This window comes from Lolium rigidum, unplaced genomic scaffold (assembly GCF_022539505.1).
Source record: "Lolium rigidum isolate FL_2022 unplaced genomic scaffold, APGP_CSIRO_Lrig_0.1 contig_24242_1, whole genome shotgun sequence".
Classification (NCBI taxonomy): domain Eukaryota; kingdom Viridiplantae; phylum Streptophyta; class Magnoliopsida; order Poales; family Poaceae; genus Lolium; species Lolium rigidum.
Window position 1 is genome coordinate 186,237 of NW_025900020.1, and position 22,561 is coordinate 208,797.

Consider the following 22,561-nt stretch of genomic DNA (forward strand, 5'->3'; position numbering starts at 1 on the left):
ATAAGCTATTCTATGGCGCACTGCAACAGTGCGCCACAAAAATAAGCTATTCTGTGGCGCAGTTTGCCTCGTGCGCCACAGAAATAAAGTATTCTGTGGCGCATTGTTTTAGGTGCGCCACAGAATTAGCGAACCAGATATACAAAAGTGAGCCAACCTCCCACCTACCACACTACACAAGCCATTCTTCTTCCTCCATCTAGCTCGTCCCCCCTTCTCTCTCATACCATTTTGACTCTACTTTTCACTTGCTTGGGTATTTATTGCACTTACTTTGGTTGATACTTAATTGGAGTTGAGGAGAAGGCTCTCCATACTCTCTCCTCCTCTCGAACTCATCGATCGCGGTCTCGTCTCGGTATCGAATCTAGAAGGTGAGTAGTTGGAGGAGACATACATATGCTTGGAGGAGACATGCATATGCTTGTAGATCTTGTGTGGCCGTCGTGTGTATGGATGCTTGTTGCAGGTAAAGCGCTTGTGTGTGTGCCGGTGTGGTGCATGGATGTTTGCCAAAATGTTGATTCATTTCCGTTTCGGCAAATTTTGCACTACCCATATGTCCTACTTTGAGGAGAGGTCATGCCGAATTTTTCCGCTCCATGTAATACCTTGAGGAGAGGTACGGCCCATGCATGTGTGTGCATTTGGTGCGGTTCTAATTTCCTGTTCTATGTATACCATTTGCAGGCAAGCATGGTCCTCTCGATGAGTTCCGCTCGAATCTCTAGATACAAGATAGACGCGAAGGAGGACATGATTCGGAACAATAGGCGCCAGATAAGATGTCCGTGTCGATCATGCAAACTCGGGTGCGGCTAACCCCATCAAATGGTGCGCATGAAGACCATGTCGAGCGAGATGACTATCATCATGAAGAAGACTATCATCATGCCGACGGGGACTATCATCATGAAGAAGAAGTCGGCGGAGAAGATCATCATGAAGAAGAAGATGCCGGCGGAGAACATCATCATGATGAAGAAGAAGATTCCGGCGCGACCCCGCTAATTTCGGCCTTGCGGGACTCTCATGTTCAAGATCTTCTCCTCCAGGAGACGAGCAACGATAGAGTTGCAGCTAGAGAGAGAGCCAAGCTGTCGCAAATGGAGAAAGACGGGATGACTCCGATCTTTCCTGGGTGTCGTCCGCAGGATACGCGCTTGCATGTAACGCTTGATTACCTGCAGATGAAGACGCAAAACAAGTGGACCGATTCCAGCTTCAGCAAGAACTTAAAATTCTGGCACGATCGTCTCCCGGAGGGGAACACATTGCCAAGTAGTACCGAGGAGGCCAAGAAAGTCGTGTGTCCCCTTGACCTACCGCACGAAAAATACCACGCCTGCATTAATGATTGTGTGATTTATAGGTGCGAGTACAAGGACAGAACCACATGTCCGGTGTGTGGCCACGGACGGTACAAGGTTGGGAACAAGAAGGTACCTCGAAAAGTGGTATGGTACTTTCCTATCACTCCCCGTCCGCAGCGGTATTTCGTGGACCCTAAGGAAGCAAAGCTCATGCAATGGCACGCGGAAAGGCGGAAGCCCGAAGAAGATCCGGAGATGGGCTATATGCTCGACACACCCTTCGGACGCCTGGACGGTGGCAAGCATTGGACATCGCCTTCCCTAGGTTCGGGGCGACGCAAGGAACATCAGGCTGGGTATGAGCACCGATGGACTCAATCCGTTCGGCAACCGGAGTAGCACGCATAGCACCTGGCTCTGTGTTTGTATGGCCTTACAACCTACCTCCGTGGCTGTGCACCAAGCAAAGGTACATACACCTGAGTATTCTCATTCAGGGGCCGAAACAACCAGGTGTCGACATGCATTTGTATCTCGGGCTGCTGAAAGAGGAGTTAGAGACATTGTGGAAGACGCCACCCCGTACGTGGGACACCTACACTAGAACTTATTTCGATATGAGAGCCGCGTTGATCACGACGGTCACGGACTATCCTGGTTACGCATATGTATCTGCCCAGGTCGGCCACGGATTCAACGGCTGTGTGAAGTGCATGGACGATACCCCGCATCTACAACTACCAAGGGATCCCGGGTCCTCGAAAACCGTCTACCCGGGTGCTCGAAGGTGGCTTCGCTTGGATCACCCGTGGAGAAAACGCGGTGATCCGTTCAATGGTAAAGATGAGCCCGATGGACCCCCACGCCCGAGGAGCGGCGCAGAAATCGATGATCTTCCGAAAAATTGGAAGGAGTGCCCGGCGCCGGGAAAGAAGCGACCGAAGCCGAGCCGCTGCTCGGTGTATGGAAAGCGAGGTCTGTTTTCCACGACTTGGAGTACTGGAAGGTCCTCCACACGCCCCACAGCCTCGATGTCATGCACATTACGAAGAACGTTACCGAGAGTCTGCTTGGCACTCTTTGCAACTCGGAAAAGTCCAAGGATGGACCGAAAGCAAGATACGATCTTAAACATTTTGGCATCAGGAAAGATCTTCAAGCCCCCGATACTGACGACGACGATGATGATGATGATGATGATGATCAGACGGAAGGGACTCAACGTCTCCGCAAAAGGGCTAAGAAGAACGCGGTGCAGCTTCCCGCCGCTCGCTTCACAACGAGTCCGGAGGAGCTCGAGCAGTTTTTCAGGTGCCTCCTAGGAGTGAAAGTTCCTCACGGTTACTCGGGGAATATAAGCGAGATATCCGGACGTAGCGAAGAAGAGGTTCACCGGGATGAAGTCTCACGATTGCCACGTGCTAATGACGCAGATACTTCCCGTTGCGATCCGAGGCATAATGGACGAGCACGTCCGTGATACGCTGTTTGGCCTTTGCAACTTTTTTGACGTTATCACCAGGAAGTCGATCGGCGTGAGGCAGCTCAAGATGCTACAAGATGAGATTGTGGTGATACTATGTGAGCTCGAGATTTACTTCCCGCCTGCATTCTGTGATATATGCGTCCATCTCCTTCTCCATGTCGTTGAAGACATCAAGCAGCTCGGCCCAACGTTCCTCCACAACATGATGCCTTTCGAAAGGCAGAACGGTGTCATGAAAGGATACGTTCGCAATAGGGCCCGTCCAGACGCAAGCATGGCCAAGGGGTTTCTAACCTACGAGTGCATCTCCTTCTTCCAGAATTATCTAAGCACCGAGGACGACGAGGATCATGTTGGTCTACCCCCCAGGACGCACCTCGGGAGGCTCGCTGGAGTCGGTCACCGTGAGGGCTACCGCTCAGTCCATGTCGGCATTGAAAATCGACGCGACGACTTTGACATGGCTCACCGGGTCGCGCTACAACACTTAAAACTGATCGAACCTTTCGTGCAAGAGCACAAAAGCATGGTCGAGCAGAATTACATCGATATGGGCCGGCCGAGGAAGATGGGAGACGTAACCAAAAAGCACAACTCCGGCTTCACGCGTTGGTTCAAGCAAACTCAACCGGTTGAAGCACGGAGAAAAAGGCCTTCTACCGAAGATGAAAAACTCATATACACCTTATCACAGGGACCCGCGCATAACGTAAGGACCTATCGGGGGTACGACATCAACGGTTACGTGATTCTACACCGAGGAAAAGGACAGAAATAGTGAAAATCAAAACTCAGGAGTAACTATGCTCGTCATACGCCGATGACGAGACTAATGTCAAGGAAAGATTTTTTGGAAGGATCGAGGAGATATGGGAGCTCAATTACTATGGAGAGACGGTGCCAATGTTTCGTGTGAGATGGGCCAAGAAGGTCGAAAAAGAAGGCCGATATTTCACAACCATGGTTATACCCGATGCAAAATCGAAGAACGCATCCGCGAAAAATGAGCCATGGGTACTCGGTAGCCAAGTTGACCAATGCTTCTTCATCACCGATCCGTCGAGGCCTAGCCGTGTTGTCGTGAGGAGGGGCAAGAGGAGCATCATAGGAATGCAAGGAGACGCCAACGAGGAAGACTTGGACAAGAACGGTGACCCGAAGATGGAGGAGGAATTCGACGAGCACTTCGACATGCCTACTACTAGTAAAGTAAGAAGGAAGACCTCCCTACCCTCTAAAGGTTGTCCGTTCACGCGAAGAAATCTCAAGGTGGCCGGCATAAAGTATTCAACCGCCAACAACCGAAAGGGAAAGAAGATTGCGAAGAGACGCTAGAGCTCGGAGCCGGGACGAAGAAGATCTTTTTTTGGTCTATCACATGTGTGTGAGTGTGTGTGTTAGACAAGTACATGCATGTGTGTGTGAGAGAAACAAGAACATGTTTGTATGAGACAAGTAATTTATAATTCCCTACTAATTACTAAATAATGTTGTGTTATTTATTGAAATGTAACTAAAAGATGAAAAAAAAGGAAGAAAAATTGTGTGGTAGCCAGGGTTCGAACCTGGCTACTAATGGGCTAACATTGGCCTTAACCACTAGGCTAGTGCTAAGTATCTGTCAGGACACAGCAGTAACCCGTTTTGTTTTGCTAAGTGTCTAAATTCTGTGGCGCACGCCCCTTTGGGTGCGCCACAGAATTAAGGAATTCTGTGGCGCATGTCTAAGCTGGTGCGCCATAGAATGCTTAGTTCTGTAGCGCATGTATAGGTGGTGCGCCACAGAATTTAGACACTTGGTGAAATAATCGACTCGTTTCTTTCTTCCCCACTCAGAAACAGTTCTTCCCCGACGAGCCAACCCTAGCGCCCACCACTCTGCTCTCGCAACCACCGCCACCGCCTAGCGCCGCCGAGGAGGAGGAGGACCGCCACGCCACCGCCGCCGAGGAGGAGGAGGACCGCCACGCCACCGCCGAGCAGGACGCCCGAGCCCGAGCCGCCGCCGCAGATCGAGGAGGAGGAGGACCGCCACACCGCCGCCGAGCAGGGACGCGCGAGCCCGAGCCTCCACCGCAGAGGAGGAGGAGGACAACGTCGCCGCCACCGCAACCCTGCACCGCCGCCATTCGGTGAGAGCCCCTCTCCCCTGTCCCCACTCCCTTGTCCCCCTCCTCACTGCCTTGTGCCCATCCCCAATCCTGCCACCGCGAGCGTCCTGCTCGATTTCCTTCTTGCTCGCAACTTGGAATTTGTCCATGTAATCGTCTGATTGAATCCTAATGCAATGTAGTGAAGATTATTTCATGTAAGAAGGCTGAATAAACAAGAAGAAATACTAATGCAATGTGAATTATTTGTTTATATGTTTGGTATGTTGGTTTTGCAGTAAACAATTAATTGGTCTCTTGTGTTTTGCAGTAAACAATTATACAATTTTGAATGTAGTTAGTGAATGTAGATACAAATTTACTACTGCTAGGTAATGTTTTGAATGTGATTTAGGTTTTCGAATTGGCAGAGAAATGTAGATATTAATCTTGTCATTTAGTAAGAACAGAATTAGGGTGAGAGTTAGTGATCATGTGTGTGTTGCATGTGCTAGTGAATCACTTGTGTCTCCTGCTGCCATTTTATGTTTTGAATTCATTTATGAAATGATCATGCTCATGCTTCCTGGTTGCAAGATAAGAATGCATAGATGGTTTTAGTTCACCTTTGGCCACTGATTAAATAGATGGTTTTAGTTCACATATGACCACTGATTAAATACATGATTAAATGCATAGATGGTTTTTTAATACAATGCAATATGTTTTTTAATACAAATGAAAAAATGAACAAGCTAATGATGAAATGATACTGCAATATGTTTTTTATTGCTTGCTATTTTTTTTAATTCATTGGTTGCTGTTTTTTTTAATTCATTGCTTGCACTAGAGCTAATAAAGTTCTTGCTATTTTGTTGGCAGTAGAAAATTTAGGTTTAGAAAAAGAAAATGCTTGGGTTAATAAAATGAAATGCTACTGCCTAGGTTTAGAAAAATAAAATGCTTGGGTTAATTCACCTCTGGCCACCTCTGCCCTAGCAAGAATATTCCTCTGAACCAAAAATGCCTCTGCCTAGCAAGAATGGACAGGCTCTCCTGACCCATTTTGGGGAATATTCCCAATGGCTTGTCTCTGACCCATTTTGGAGAATATTCTCCCTCTTGTGGATTGACATCACAATTCAAAAAAAGAAACCGATGGCATTGTCCTATGTAACACAACCTGTTCAGCTTGTGTTCTCATACCCTCCGTGCATGCCCTCCATCCTATATAAATGCCTAGTGTAGTGAACCTGAAAACCACACCAAACATGGACAACCTGTCCTGGAGTGCAAAGAGGAGGAGCACTCCCTTGGTGCCTCTGGCTCTAGGGATGCCACTCTTTCCAAGACTTTTTCTATGGGTAGGGCAGACAAGAAGTTGCTAGTGTATCGTAGGAGAAGTGTGCAAGAGAGGGAAGCTTCTGCTGCCAGGTTCAGGGAAGAAGAAGCAGCAGATGGCTTGAACCAGCTAGGTGTGTTCACATACACTACACAAGTTCTCCCGAGTTCCAAAATCCGGACCTAAGGGCATGATCAAACCGAAAAAGTATAAGCATCGGTTGAGGGAAGGAGGACCCACAGAGGTGTTGCCCTACTATGTAGAACCAAATCTTGAAGAAAAGGTTAAAGCTGGAGTTATCTTGTGCTGGCTGAGGAAGGGCATGAAAAAAATCAAAGATTTGGTATCCTAGTTTGTTGTAGTTAGTTGTAGTTTCAGCCATCTAGTTTTAGTGTGTCCTAGGTTGTTTGAATAATTATGTAATGTAAGGGTTGATGTAATGCTTCCATGCAATGATGAATAAAAGGGTTTATGTAATGCTTCTATGCAGATGGTAGGAAATAATGTATGTAATGTAAGGTTAAATGATGCTCATGCTCAAATGTTGGCGTAGCTACTCGGTTGGCTTGCTCTATATCGCCTTTTTAAATTTAAGTAATTATCTACTAAAATTTGATTAGCTATTGGTATAATTCTCTTTGAATTTATAAAAAATTTAAGTCACTAGCTACTGCCTTTTGTAATGTATATTTATGAGTAATAGCATTTTCATTTGAAGTCACTAGCATTTCCATATGATGCTCAAGCTTCGCTATTTAATTATATCCGGAATAATAACATTTTCATTTGAAGTCACATGTTGGCAGTAGCTACTTGGTTGGCTTGCTCTATAAGCTTGTATGCTTGTTTATGCTCTATAATGCTACTAGTACATGAAATGCTACTATTTGAATTCATTTATGAAATGATCATGCTCATGCTCATGCTCATTATCTTGTATATTCTTTTGTGCAGTTCTCTATATGCTGTACCAATGGTACTGCCCGGTTTTTGTAGTGCTCCAGGTTGTGTAGTGCTCCAGATTGTGTAGTGCTCCAGGTGGTAGTGCTCCAGGTGGTAGATGCTCCAGGTTAAGAAAGTCATTGTTGTTGTACTGCTCCAGGTTAAAAAATATGCTGAAATAGATGCTCCAGGTTTATGTTGGCTTTTGTTTGATGTATTGTAGATGGGCAAGTTTGTATGGTCGATATATGGTGGATATTTTTGCAGGGATTTCATTGAGTTGCCCATTTCTCCCGAAGCGTTGATTAACTTCCGTTTCGGTTGAGAAATGGGCACTCCTACGTAGAAAAATTAGCAAAAGTCATGCCGAATTTTTTGGTTGACTTTTGTACTAACTTGTTGCCTCTTTTTAATGAAGTGCAAATAAACATGTCGGGCAACACTTCTAAGCCCAGGAGCCGAACGAAGAAGCGAGAGAGGCCAACAAGGACTTCTGGGAGGGCTACGAGCAGCCCCGGAAGGCCGCCGCCGAGTCGCCCGGCGATGAGGAAGAGGGCCGGGACGCCGCCTCCGAGGGAGAGGGCCGGGACGCCACCTCCGAGGGAGAGGGCCGGGGGGCCGCCGCCGACACCGACGACGATGACGATACCTGGGACGACGCCGCCCAGACCGGTGAAGAGACGACCGGTGAAGAGAACGCGGCCAACCGCACGGAAGGTGATAGCGGCGGCAACCCTCAGGAGGGTAAGAAGAAGAGGACGGCGAGGAGGCCAAGGAGGGATCGGAGGCCGCAAGTGCTCGCCAACGTCACCGATGCTGTCACGGTAGTCTCCGAAAGTGGCCTACCGATGGAGCCTTCGTGGGTTGCCAAACGGTACGGCATGCAACTAGGGTGCATCGTCCGTGAAACCGTGCCGATCCTAACTCAGGACCTCATAAGCAAGGAGAACGAGGCTATCGCCCAATCCCTCCTCCAGAAGCTTCAACAACGATACACGTTCCCGGAGCCGTTCAATAAGAAGGTGGACTCTTTAGCTCTCACGAAGATGAGCACCGCCTTGAGCAAGCTCGGAAGAACCGGCTGAAGAGAAAGATCGAGGACGGTGAAAGCTGGGAGAGGATAAGTAGCAAAGACCCGTCGCTCTCCTTAGAAGACTTTAATGCATTCAAGTCTTACTTAGAGAGTGACACTGTTAAAAAATGGACCGCCTGGGGGAAGAAAATGCGGGATTTGAACTTAGGGACTGATGTCTACGGGTGCTTCTATTCTTGTAGACAGTGTTGGGCCTCCAAGAGCAGAGGTTTGTAGAACAGCAGCAAGTTTCCCTTAAGTGGATCACCCAAGGTTTATCGAACTCAGGGAGGAAGAGGTCAAAGATATCCCTCTCATGCAACCCTGCAACCACAAAGCAAGAAGTCTCTTGTGTCCCCAACACACCTAATAGGTGCACTAGTTCGGCGAAGAGATAGTGAAATACAAGTGGTATGAATGAATATGAGCAAGTAGTACGGCGCCGAGAAAAGTGCTTGCTGGCGTGCGATTGATGGTAGTAATATTGCAGGAAGTAAACAAGCAAGTAAAACAAGTAAACAAGCAGCGATAGCGATATTTAGGAACAAGGCCTAGGGATCATACTTTCACTAGTGGACACTCTCAACATTGATCACATAACGAGAATAAATAGATAGATGCTAGACTCTACACCCTCTTGTTGGATGATGAACACCACTAACCGTGTAGGATTACACGAACCCTCAATGCCGGAGTTAACAAGCTCCACAATATTCAATGTTCATATTTAAATAACCTTAGAGTGCATAACAGATCAACATAACCAAACCAAGTACTAACATAGCATGTACACTGTCACCTTCACGCTACGAAAGGAGGCATAGATCACATCAATACTATCATAGCAATAGTTAACTTCATAATCTACAAGAGATCACAATCATAGCCTACGCCAAGTACTACACGATGCACACACTGTCACCATTACACCGTGCAGGAGGAATAAACTACTTTAATAACATCACTAGAGTAGCACGCAGATATATTGTGATACAAAACACATTGCAATCATAAAAGTAAAAGAAAGGCCCTTCGCAGAGGGAAGCATTGATTGCTATATTTGTGCTAGAGCTTTGGTTTTGAAAACAAGAAACAATTTTGTCAACGGTAGTAATAAAGCATATGTATCATGTAAATTATATCTTACAAGTTGCAAGCCTCATGCATAGTATACTAATAGTGCCCGCACCTTGTCCTAATTAGCTTGGATTACCGGGATTGTCATCGCAATACACATGTTTTAACCAAGTGTCACAAAGGGGTACCTCTATGCCGCCCTGTACAAAGGTCTAAGGAGAAAGCTCGCATTTGGATTTCTCGCTTTTGATTATTCTCAACTTAGACATCCATACCGGGACAACATAGACAACGGATAATGGACTCCTCTTTAATGCATAAGCATTTAGCAACAATTAATGTTCTCATATGAGATTGAGGATATATGTCCAAAACTGAAACTTCCACCATGATTCATGGCTTTAGTTAGCGGCCCAATGTTCTTCTCTAACAAGTATGCATGCTCTAACCATTAAATGAGTGGTAAATCTCCCTTACTTCGAGACAAGACGGACATGCATAGCAACTCACATGATATTCAACAAAGAGTAGTTGATGGCGTCCCCAGGAACATGGTTATCGCACAACAAACGACTTAATAAGAGATAAAGTGCATAAGTACATATTCAATACCACAATAGTTTTTAAGCTATTTGTCCCATGAGCTATATATTGCAAAGGTAAAGAATGGAAATTTTAAAGGTAGCACTCAAGCAATTTACTTTGAAATGGCGGAGAAATACCATGTAGTAGGTAGGTATGGTGGACACAAATGGCATAGTGGTTGGCTCAAGGATTTTGGATGCATGAGAAGTATTCCCTCTCGATACAAGGTTTAGGCTAGCAAGGTTATTTGAAACAAACACAAGGATGAACCGGTGCAGCAAAACTCACATAAAAGACATATTGTAAACATTATAAGACTCTACACCGTCTTCCTTGTTGTTCAAACTCTTTACTAGAAATTATCTAGACCTTAGAGAGACCAATTATGCAAACCAAATTTTAGCAAGCTCTATGTATTTCTTCATTAATGGGTGCAAAGTATATGATGCAAGAGCTTAAACATGAGCACAACAATTGCCAAGTATCAAATTATTCAAGACATTTTATCAATTACTACATGTAGCATTTCCCGTTTCCAACCATATAACAATTAACGAAGCGAGTTTCAACCTTCGCCATGAACATTAAAAGCTAAGAACACATGTGTTCATATGAACCAGCGGAGCGTGTCTCTCTCCCACACAAGCATTTATTCAAACAAAAACAAAAACAAAAACAAATAGACGCTCCAAGTAAAGTACATAAGATGTGACCGAATAAAAATATAGTTTCAAGAGAAGAAACCTGATAAGTTGTCGATGAAGAAGGGGATGCCTTGGGCATCCCCAAGCTTAGACGCTTGAGTCTTCTTGAAATATGCAGGGATGAACCACCGGGGCATCCCCAAGCTTAGACTTTTCACTCTTCTTGATCATAGTATATCATCCTCCTCTCTTGACCCTTGAAAACTTCCTCCACACCAAACTCGAAATAAACTCATTAGAGGGTTAGTGCATAATCAAAAATTCACATGTTCAGAGGTGACACAATCATTCTTAACACTTCTGGACATTGCACAAAGCTACTGGAAGTCAATGGAACAAAGGAATCCATCCAACACAGCAAAAGAGGCAATGCGAAATAAAAGGCAGAATCTATCAAAACAGAACAGTCCGTAAAGACGAATTTTAAAATGGCACCAGACTTGCTCAGATGAAAATGCCCAAATTGAATGAAAGTTGCGTAAATATCTGAGGATCACGCACGTAAATTGGCAGATTTTTATGAGTTACCTACAGAGAATTCTGCCCAGATTCGTGACAGACAGAAATCTGTTTCTGCGCAATAATCCAAATCTAGTATGAACCTTGCTATCAAAGACTTTACTTGGCACAACAATGCAATAAAATAAGATAAGGAGAGGTTGCTACAGTAGTAACAACTTCCAAGACTCAAATATAAAACAAAAGTACTGTAGCAAAATAAAAACATGGGTTATCTCCCAAGAAGTGCTTTCTTTATAGCCATTAAGATGGGCTCAGTAATTTTAATGATGCACTCCCAAGAAATAAGAGTTGAAGCAAAAGAGAGCATCAAGAAGCAAATTCGAAACAAATTTAAGCCTAACATGCTTCCTATGCATAGGAATCTTGTAAATAAACAAGTTCATGAAGAGCAAAGTAACAAGCATAGGAAGATAAAACAAGAGTAACTTCAAAAATTTCAGCATATAGAGAGGTGTTTTAGTAACATGAAAATTTCTACAACCATATTTTCCTCTCTCATAATAACTTTCAGAGGCATCATGAACAAACTCAACAATATAAGTATCACATAAAGCATTCTTATTCACATGCATAAAAGTATCATTACTCTCCACATAAGCATAATCAATTTTATTAGTTGTAGTGGGAGCAAATTCAACAAAGTAGCTATCATTATTATTCTCATCATCAAATATAGGAGGCATATTGTAATCATAATTAAACTTATCCTCCATAGTAGGTGGCACCAAAAGACCACTATCATTATAATCATCATAAATAGGAGGCATATCATAATCAACATAAACTTTCTCCTCAATACCCGGAGGACTAAAGAGATCATTTTCATCAAAACCGACCTCCCCAAGCTTAAATTCTTCCATAGCATTAGCAACAATGGTGTTCAAAGCATTCATACTAATAACATTCCCATTAGCATGCATAAGTTCCATGGGTTTTTTAATTTTCTCTTCAAACACATCATGTCCAAATTCCAGATAAAGTTCATAAAGATCTCTCATTTTGTTTTTGTCTTCCATTAAGCCTTACTAGTGTAAAACAAGAGACAAAAAGATGCAATTGCAGGATCTAAAGGAAATAGCTTCGAGCATACACACAACGGCAACAGAAAAGTACTTAGTTACCTGGGACCGGAGTATGAGTGCCTTTTACCTTTCCTCCCCGGCAACGGCGCCAGAAAATAGCTTCGTTGCCGGGATCCGGTGTGTGAGTGCCGTTTACCTTTCCTCCCCGGCAACGGCGCCAGAAAATAGCTTGATGTCTACGGGTGCTTCTATTCTTGTAGACAGTGTTGGGCCTCCAAGAGCAGAGGTTTGTAGAACAGCAGCAAGTTTCCCTTAAGTGGATCACCCAAGGTTTATCGAACTCGGGGAGGAAGAGGTCAAAGATATCCCTCTCATGCAACCCCGCAACCACAAAGCAAGAAGTCTCTTGTGTCCCCAACACACCTAATAGGTGCACTAGTTCGGCGAAGAGATAGTGAAATACAAGTGGTATGAATGAATATGAGCGAGTAGTACGGCGCGTGAAAAGTGCTTGTCTGGCGTGCGGTTGATGGTAGTAATATTGCAGGAAGTAAACAAGCGATAGAAACAAGTAAACAAGCAGCGATAGCGATATTTAGGAACAAGGCCTAGGGATCATACTTTCACTAGTGGACACTCTCAACATTGATCACATAACAGAATAAATAGATAGATGCTAGACTCTACACCCTCTTGTTGGATGATGAACACCACTAACTGTGTAGGATTACACGAACCCTCAATGCCGGAGTTAACAAGCTCCACAATATTCAATGTTCATATTTAAATAACCTTAGAGTGCATAACAGATCAACATAACCAAACCAAGTACTAACATAGCATGCACACTCGTCACCTTCACGCTACGAAAGGAGGCATAGATCACATCAATACTATCATAGCAATAGTTAACTTCATAATCTACAAGAGATCACAATCATAGCCTACGCCAAGTACTACACGATGCACACACTGTCACCATTACACCGTGCAGGAGGAATAAACTACTTTAATAACATCACTAGAGTAGCACGCAGATATATTGTGATACAAAACACATTGCAATCATAAAGGGACATAACAGTGAATAAGTATTCAGTGAAATATAGCCTAAGAGACCCACACGGTGCACACACTGTCACCTTTACACACGTGGGACAAGGAGTCTCCGGAGATCACATAAGTAAAATCCACTTGACTAGCATAATGACATCTAGATTACAAGCATCATCATATGAATCTCAATCATGTAAGGCAGCTCATGAGATTATTGTATTGAAGTACATAGGAGAGAGATTAACCACATAGCTACCGGTACAGCCCTTAGCCTCGAGGAAGAACTACTCCCTCCTCATGGGAGACAGCAGCGTTGATGAAGATGGCGGTGGTGTCGATGGAGAAGCCTTCCGGGGGCACTTCCCCGTCCCGGCGGCGTGCCGGAACAGAGACTCCTGTCCCCCAGATCTTGGCTTCGCGATGGCGGCGGCTCTGGAAGGTTTCTCGTACCGTGGCTTTTCCGTCTCGTGTTTTAGGCCAGGGACCTTTATATAGGCGAAGAGGCGGCGTCAGAAGGTCAACGAGGTGACGACACAGCAGGGGGGCGCGGCCCCCCCCCCCTTGGCCGCGCCGGCCTACTGTTTGGTGGGCCTGTGGCCCCCGTCTGGCAGCTCTCGGGTGTTCTGGAAGCTTCATGCAATCCTAAGATGCTGGGCGTTGATTTCGTCCGATTCCGAGAATATTTCCTTACTAGGATTTCTGAAACCAAAAACAGCAGAAAACAGCAACTGGCCCTTCGGCATCTCGTCAATAGGTTAGTTCGGGAAAACGCATAAATATGACATAAAGTATGCATAAAACATGTAGATATCATCAATAATGTGGCATGGAACATAAGAAATTATCGATACGTCGGAGACGTATCAGGGACCCACCATTGCGGAAGCGGCGGTTACCGAGGAAAACAGCCCACTTGGGACAAGGAGGATGCCGAGATGGTACGTCTGGGGAAAGAAAACCCCTGGCACAAAATCCAGGATGAACAGGCTAGGAACTTTGTCCGGTCCCGCTACTACTTAGACTGGGAGACGGGGGAATTTATTACGGATCACGAAGACGTGAGGGATTTCGAGAAGTACCTGGTAAGGATAGTTCTATATTATTTCGCTCATCTTATTAGGCAATGAAGCCAAATGGGCTAACCTTAAGTTCCTTTGTCTGAAGGATGAAGAGTTGACGAAGGCTGGCCCGTCGTCCCAGGGGTCGACGGAACCGTGGGACACGCCTTTCAACAGGGCGATGAACAAATACAAGGAGAGGGAGCTAGACAAGCCACCGACGTCGGGTGGCCGTGTGTCCGGCTTTGGCACAAGTATGAAGCTATCCGAGTACTACGGATCGGATGCCAAGACGAGAAAGCTGGAGAGGAGGTCGTCGGCTAAGGATAAATCCGAGGTTCGGGAGCTGAAGAAGAAGGTGGAGTCACTAGAGAAGCTGGTGGCCGAAAAGCTCGTGGAGAACACGGAGATGATGAACAAGTTATTGGACGAGAAGATCCGGCAGATCATCCCCCCGGGTTGATGGAGGGGTTAGCTGCTTGGAATGCGGGAGGTCAAGTGGGGCCGATACATGTGCCCAGCATCAGCGGCAGCAACTCAAGCTTCCACGTGTCGCCGACGGTGCCGCTCCACCCGACGCCGGCGTCGGGGCTCCACCAGACGCCGCCGCTCCACCCGACGCCGCAGCTCCAACCGCCGCCGCAGCTCCAACTGGTCGCATCGACGCCCCCAACCGCCGCCCTTGTATCGACAGTAGCCGAGATCGACGCCATCAAGGAGGTAAACTCATTAGTTACTCCTTCGCGTCATCTTCTTTAACTATATATGCCTTTCGTGACTGCCATCTCACGATGCCCAACATGGCGCCCCTGACTCAGGATGAACAATGCATACTTCTGCAAACGGTGGAGCCCGGCTGCAAGTTGGTGGAAGTTGCTAGCGGCTATGTCATGGCTTCCCGCGTTATGCACGGCGCTACATTGGCGGAAGATGTGGCGAAGGTCAAGTTGGTAATGGTAGTGCCGGAGTACCGCTACGCCATCCCCCCTTCAACCTCCGGGCACGGACGAAGGCGACGTTTTGCCCCTTGGGGATTGCACCTCATGGCTTATGACATGGCCGAAGAACCAGATTCGTGCGGGGGGGGTCTTCCGAGTGGTAAGAAAAGCACCGGCGCCACCTCCCCTATCATCCGGCCCAAGATCGCCGGCGCCGATGACACCCTTAAGGAAACGGCGGTCGCCGCCCCACTACCCAGAAGGAACCGGCGGTCGCCGCCGCCACCCGGAAGGAACCGACGATCGCCGTCACCACCAGACGCCACAAACAGTTGTTGGGAGCGCTACCGCAACGACCGTCTACTAGACGCACGGTACGCCAAGCGGCGGCATCGCAACCGCCACCACCTAAGGTCCAGGACATGGCGCCACTTGATGGCAACGATGTAGATGATGATGATGACATCGATGCCTACATCAACACTGGCGCCTGCAGCCAAGATATGTACATGCCTCCTATGGATGAACAAGCCTTCCGCACACACGGCGATCAACTTAGTCGTCCCCCTACGGTCACGAAGCAGCGCCTGGTCTTCATGGGTCTTTCTCAAGACACTCCTCCGGAGGCTGGCAATCCAGCTCAAGTCAAGCATGCTACCGTTTTCAGCCCTAACACGCTGCGTAAGACGATCATCGGGGAGCCACCCAAATCAACCCCAGCAACCTCAGAAGCACCACCAGCACCCGAAGCACCACCATCAGCACCACAAGCACCCCCAGTAGGTCAGGTGAAGAAGGGAAGGAAGAGAGGAGCCAAGAAGGGCGCATCTTCGAGCCAGCCTGCTCCTAAGAGGATCCGGGCCGACGACATGGTACCACCTACACCGGATGGCTTGCCCCGGTGTCATGAAGCCGGTAAACCTATACCGCCTCCCGACATGGAACACCTCGCAAGTGGACAAATGCTCCCTTTGCAGCACTCTATTCATTATCAAGAGAGCGTCCTTCTTAAAGAAAAGGATCCAAATTACCCGGTGTTCTCGGTCAAGGTGCCGTCCGACCAGAACTTCGTCAATGAAGACCCCGCGGATATCTTCTTCATAGCGTTCGAGGACGTCTTCAATCTATTTCACTCGAAATGGCTCGACTATAACTTGGTCCACCTATACGCGATCAATCTTCAGATGAAGATCAACAGAGAGAGACCCCGCCACATCGCGGTAGCGGATCCCTACTACATGCGCGATAGCCAGCTCCAGGACGGCTCAAGGACACGTACCAAGGCGGTGCGGTACCTCCGAACTTCATGCTCATGCACAAAGAGAGCAACACCATTCTTCCGCTCGTCTTTCCCGAGTAAGTACACATCCGCTCACGGCCGTCGTAACTTATGCTTTCTTATATATTTCTTCCATTGCCGATCATTTCCAACATTCCATTTCAATTGCATGTGTTGAGCAGGGACAAATACTGCACACTCATCATCCTAGATCCAAAGTGGTCACTAGCCCAAGTATTTCGACTCGTCGAGTACGACGACGAAGAAAGACTACAAGAGAATAAGGGGTGTTCTCGATGAGGCTATCCTTGGCTACTCCAAAAATGGAGGCACCTTCGACAAGAATGGGCAATATATCAGGCCGGACACTAAAAGATCGGGTTCAAGCACGTGATCGACTTCCCTTGTATCAAGCAGCCAGCTGGCAGCATTAAGGAGGCCTTCTATGTCCTCCATCACCTTAAAGGGTTTGTCGAGGATGCAGAGATGATGTCTCTGCCACCTAGTAAGCGAGACCCCATTAAAATATCGGGGGAAATCAGTGATGATGATCTTAGAGAAGACTTCCATCGCATCCAAGTAAAGCTCTCGGAAATTATCTTACAAGATGTATCCAACGGATCGGGGCTCTTACACGCAGCCAGAGCGTTGTCTAAGAGGGATATCGAAGAACGCCTACATAGGCAGGGTGATGGAAGGACGTGGACGACGAAGGACTTGTACAATCCGTTCCCGGAGCCGCTCAAGAAGATGTCTCGTTGACCGAGGCCGGTGTGCCTAGCATTACTTTGAATCGATGGACAATTTGTACCGTGTTGTAAACTAAACTTGCTTAATTTGCTCGAAACGGTGGTCGTCGTTGTTGGACTTCAATTACTATTGTAGTCGTTATCGTTGAACCATATTACTTATGTGATACCGATGCTATATTTCTTTTAGGTTTATTATTATTTCCTTGCTTTAATTCTTGTGAATATGTATGCATGTGAACCCTCTAACTCTTTCCATTGCGTTATATACTAATATGCCTTGTGTCCATAGAGATGACGTACTACGTCGTGTTCGAGGGGCGGGTTCCGGGAGTGTACGAGGAGTGGGAGGAGTGCAAGAAACAGGTGCACAAGTTCAGCGGCAAGCTGCTACAAAGGGTACCCGACTAGACACGAGGCGGTTGCCAAGTGGAGGGCGCACCAAGCGAACAAGAGCAAGATGAAGACCTTCCTTGTGCTCTCGCTCTTGCTCACCATCGTCGCGGCGGTACTCTATTTCATCCTAGTGTAGGCGGCGGCCGGTGTCACTTCGTTTGTATCTAGAGATGATGAGAACTTTCTTAATTTGCATGGATTATGAGTTGTATGGAGCTATATGTATAACTCGATCGGGCTCTAAGTAATGTGATGATGATGTGATGATTATATATGTCCATATTATATCTGTCTATATTATATCAGTATATAACCTGTATACGGTGTATAAAACCAGTATAAAACCTGTATAATACACCAGGGAGCACAAAATCGAGTATACCTGTAGATTGTTATGTGGCGCACCAATACATAATTCTGTGGCGCACCTATTTCTGTGGCGCAGCGATAACACATGCGCCACAGAACTACTTATTTCTGTGGCGCACCGGACACAGTGCGCCACAGAAACCTTAATTCTGTGGCGCACTGCCAGATGCGCCACAGAAACCTTATTTTTGTGGCGACGTTTCTGTGGCGCACCTCCCGTGCGCCACAGAAGCCTATTTTCGTGCGCCACTGATGAGGCTTTTCCTACTAGTGCAAGCCTAGTATCTCTGGAGATAGTGATAGCAATAAGATAGACTACGAGTCGTTCTTCTAAAACTTTATTTGAGGTTTTACCTCACTGTAAAGTAGGAGGCTGTGTTGATCTTCTGTAAACAGTTCATGTATCATTCTATAGACATGCCTTAGACTCGCATATGTTTCTGTTGTACCACTCTGAGGGATGTAATATGAGTGGAACGGTGTTTCACTTGTATTATGTCAACGACTTGTATACTACACCATGCAGTGGTACGCTGGGCCACCACAGGCGCAAACGAACGCGCGGACAAAAACGGTCATTTTCGCTTCCACGGGACGCAAACGGACGCACACAGATAATTTAGGCGTCCGAAATGCGTCGCCCCGTTGAAGATGCTCTCAGCCTGTCAAAACCCTTGTACTCTAGATAGAAGCTGATGTAGCAATCCAAGGAAACTGAACATGTTTTTCCCAATCACTCACTCCTTGCCAAAATATAGAGCATATAATTTTTTTTAAAGTCAATTGATATTAAGTTTGAGTATGTTTTTTGAAAAAAATATCTACATCTACCATACCAAATGTGTACCATATGAAAATATACATCATAGAAAATTTAATAGTATTGATTTGGTATTTAATATATTAATATTTTTTCTACATACTTGATCAAATTTTACATCGTTTGACTTAAAAAAATTAAGCACTACATTTTGGTAGAGAGGGATCACACCACTATCAGCCTAAGGGTCCGCTGGCCGTGAGGATGAGGACCGACCCCCTGCAACCTTGGCGCGGGCTTGATATGCAATTCTTCAAGGCAGAGCTGGAGGTCTTCACTGCCTCCACCTCAATGGTGGTAGGTGACGGGACATCCACCCTGTTCTAGGAGGACAAATTGGGGGATGGTCAATCCATTCGTGAGATTGTGCCGGAAGTATATGCGTTGATCCCCAAGCATCGTAGGGGCGGCATACAGTGTAGCAGGCGTTGGTGGAGTGCAGTTGGACCTTAGACATAGTTGGTGCGCGTCGCGCTCTCGCCCTCTGGCAATATGTCCAGCTGTGGAGCAGACTCGGGGGAGCTCTACAATCAACGTAGCTAGATAATGTGGTACGACCATAAATCATGGTCACTCTTCTTCTTGTTCTCCCCCATGAAGAGGCAGTGGAGCACTATGGCGTCGGTGTGGTGGGAGCAAGGAATAGGGCAACTGGGGACATGGAGCAGGGAGTAGATGTGTGGACGATGTCAGGATGTTGCCAGTGTTCTTTTAATAACGGGCATGGGACTCAAAGCCATGTGCCACTAATGGCGAATGCTGCGGCACACGCAGGCACAAAAGCGAAGAGACTAAAACGATGCGGCCTCGTGGCCGCTGCCAGGCGGGCCGATGATGATAGGGCGCGGACACGCGCTGCGTCCATGCACATATTCGCGATGTAAATTTAGGCCCGTTTATGTTCATTTTCGTCGGGCTGCTGGACTTTGCCTTAACAGATCCAAGATACTGACATCAACATCCAAATCGCCATGAGTGAGAGAGACATGGCCACGTGAAAACCTTGGACCTGATAACCGGTTTCACATGGTAAGGAAATGTTTAAGTTAGATGTGTCAGTGTCTAACGTAAATTGGATATTGTATTGAGGAATCTCAGATGCTAATTTTTTTTTATTCGAGAGCAGTTGACCCGTTCCTTGATGTACAAAGTACGAAGTAGGAACTACATCTCGGCAAACACTCTGTAGTCCGTATAGTGTAGTAGTAGTATTATTTTGTACCGAGAGGCTCAGTTACTAGTAATCAGTTTCCCCTTTTGCTTTTGAATCGATCCTCCGCCTCCTCTAGCCTCGCCACAATGTCGTCGTCCAGGCCGTCGCCGACCGAGAACTGGGAGCGGCTCGTGCGTGTGGTTCTCAAGTCGTCCAGGCCGCCGTCGCCGACCGAGAACTGGGAGCGGCTCGTGCGTGCGGCTCTCAAGCGTGACCGCACCGAGCTTGACACCAAGGTGCCGTACTCCGATCGGAGGGCCACCACATGCAAGCAGATCATGGAGGCGGTGCATGACATCGATGGCGGCGACACCAATATCGCCCGGATCCGTACGCCTTTTCTTCTCATCTGCGTTTTACAGCTTAGATGATTACATTTTTTTTCCGGGGAGCTTAGATGATTACAGATACGGAAAAGGCGTTAATATTTCTTTCTTAGTTTTGGGTTAATTTGTGGACCGGATCTAGCTGACTGCCCCTCGAAAATTTCACTTGCGCAAGCTTCTTCCACATCATATCCCTGAAAGTCATCTTACTTCCCACAGTTTGTGAGCAAGCATACTCTATCGCTGCAAATCTGGATCCGAGCAGTAGTGATGGGCTAGGTCCTTTAATGTTCAACACAGCGCTGTCGTCCGTGATAAGGGTACGTTTTTTGCTCGCTCTGCTTCATGTATCTTTTGAAGCTAGCTAATGGCTTCACTTCTATATCACGGTATAACTTTATGTGCCTGCCATGGTATCTGCAGCAAAAACATGCACAGAAGGACGGGGGGAAAATAGACCGACAAAATGACACCAAGATTTTGTGGAACTTCTACCTGGAATATATGAGTATGCTCCGGGCTGATGGCATGCACGTAGAGCCGTGGAAACTATGGGAATCTGGAACTTTTGGTACAGAGTATGTGTTCCCTATGTTCTCTTACGTACATTGAGTGGTCTTCTTTCTCACTGACATTGATGGATACCATGTTCTGTACATAGTCCTTTTTTTTCTGCTCTAAAAGTTATTTAGTTTCAACCTTTGGTTAAAATTGGCGACCAAATCGGTAGATATTAAATAACACTTACCATGGGCCGGGTTTCAGTCTGTCTGGTAAGTTGACTGTAGCCGAAAATACTGACCGTTACCAGTGTCATATCACATACCTTCTCTATTTAAATGAATAATGTTTTCTTTTAAGTCAAGCTAATAAACTTTGACCAATTTTTTAAAATAATATTAACAACTACACTATTTATATAGATATCATATGAAAATACTCATGATGTATCTAATGATATTGATTTTGCATTGTACATGTTAATGCTTTATTCTAAAAGCTTGGTTAAACTTCACATACTTTGACTTTTATAAGCCTTATTTATTGGAACAAAGATAGTGCTATACTAAACCTACATCCATGTCCTGCCAATAATAACATCCAACATGACATGCTAAAGTATATGCCACAGTCTAGACAAGCTTCCTTTTGCATCACTGTAGTCATAAAACATTTTTCCCGTATCCAACACCAATCAACTTATTTGAAATATCATGGATAATGACCAATTGACTTCTACCACTTTAACGTGTTAGGGACAACATAACAGTAGAGAAGCCATGTCTATTCTCAGCATGCGTACATTGACGTCGGTTCAGGTCATTCCTTTAGATTTGAAATGGAGATGTTGTGATAGGGCCCTCATGCAGGTGCACGTTTTATCTAAACACCCATTTCCGTGTTGACATTCATACGAACAAGTTTCTCTCTTTTGATTCTAAAAAATGAAATAGTGTAGAAACTTGAAACTTTGCAGGTTAACGACACATTAGAACTACAATCTGTGATTTATTTTGGATTTTTTGTTGCACATAAATACATAAAATGATATTGTGATATTGCTAAACTATTCATAATAATCTCATTTATATATTTGTGGTGCACCCAAATATCTGATTTTTTTTCAAATATCGTGGTTCTAATTTCATTGGCCTGCAAAGTTAATTGTTTAGTTTGGGAAGAACAGATAAAGAAGTTGCTAGAAAATGAGAATTATGAGCTATCACGGATCTTGATACGCAGCTAGATGACATAGGCAAGGGCTGCACATGCACATTGATTTACAAAATCCACTATGGTTTGAAATTCGTTTCGAAGTACCGATGTATGCGCAGTTTTGATGCTAAGTTTGCCTTCTTTCTTAAGGTTATAATCTGCAGCTTTTTGTTGTTGCGCGTGATCACAAGTATTCAATTTTTTTGTGCTATGACAAGGATGGGGGCTAGTGATATGAAAATGGAAAAAGTTTATGTCACTCTGAGGGCTTTGCTTGGCGCTTTGGAAATTCTTGTCGAAAATACACCACCAACTGATAAACTTGGTAGACAAATTCTGGATGAGGTAATCCATTGATCATTACATAACTGATACTGTATTCCCCCTTCTTTCCCCCCTTTTGATCCCCATGTGAGGGTTTGTATCCCGAACATAAAAGTTTGTCTTTTGACATGTTAAGGCAATCATGCAATTCGTTTGACATTT

General features: G+C 45.8%; 1 protein-coding gene across 1 annotated transcript in view; it reads left to right on the plus strand.

Moving 5' to 3' along the window:
* Positions 1 to 20,119: 20,119 nt before the first annotated feature.
* LOC124680655 (putative U-box domain-containing protein 53) overlaps positions 20,120 to 22,561 on the plus strand; it is a 29,193-nt gene continuing 26,751 nt past the window's right edge. Inside the window, exons 1-4 of the mRNA XM_047215718.1 lie at positions 20,120 to 20,363; positions 20,579 to 20,679; positions 20,783 to 20,937; positions 22,294 to 22,420. Coding sequence (XP_047071674.1) covers positions 20,120 to 20,363; positions 20,579 to 20,679; positions 20,783 to 20,937; positions 22,294 to 22,420 — 627 coding nt within the window. The remainder of the gene's footprint in view (positions 20,364 to 20,578; positions 20,680 to 20,782; positions 20,938 to 22,293; positions 22,421 to 22,561) is intronic.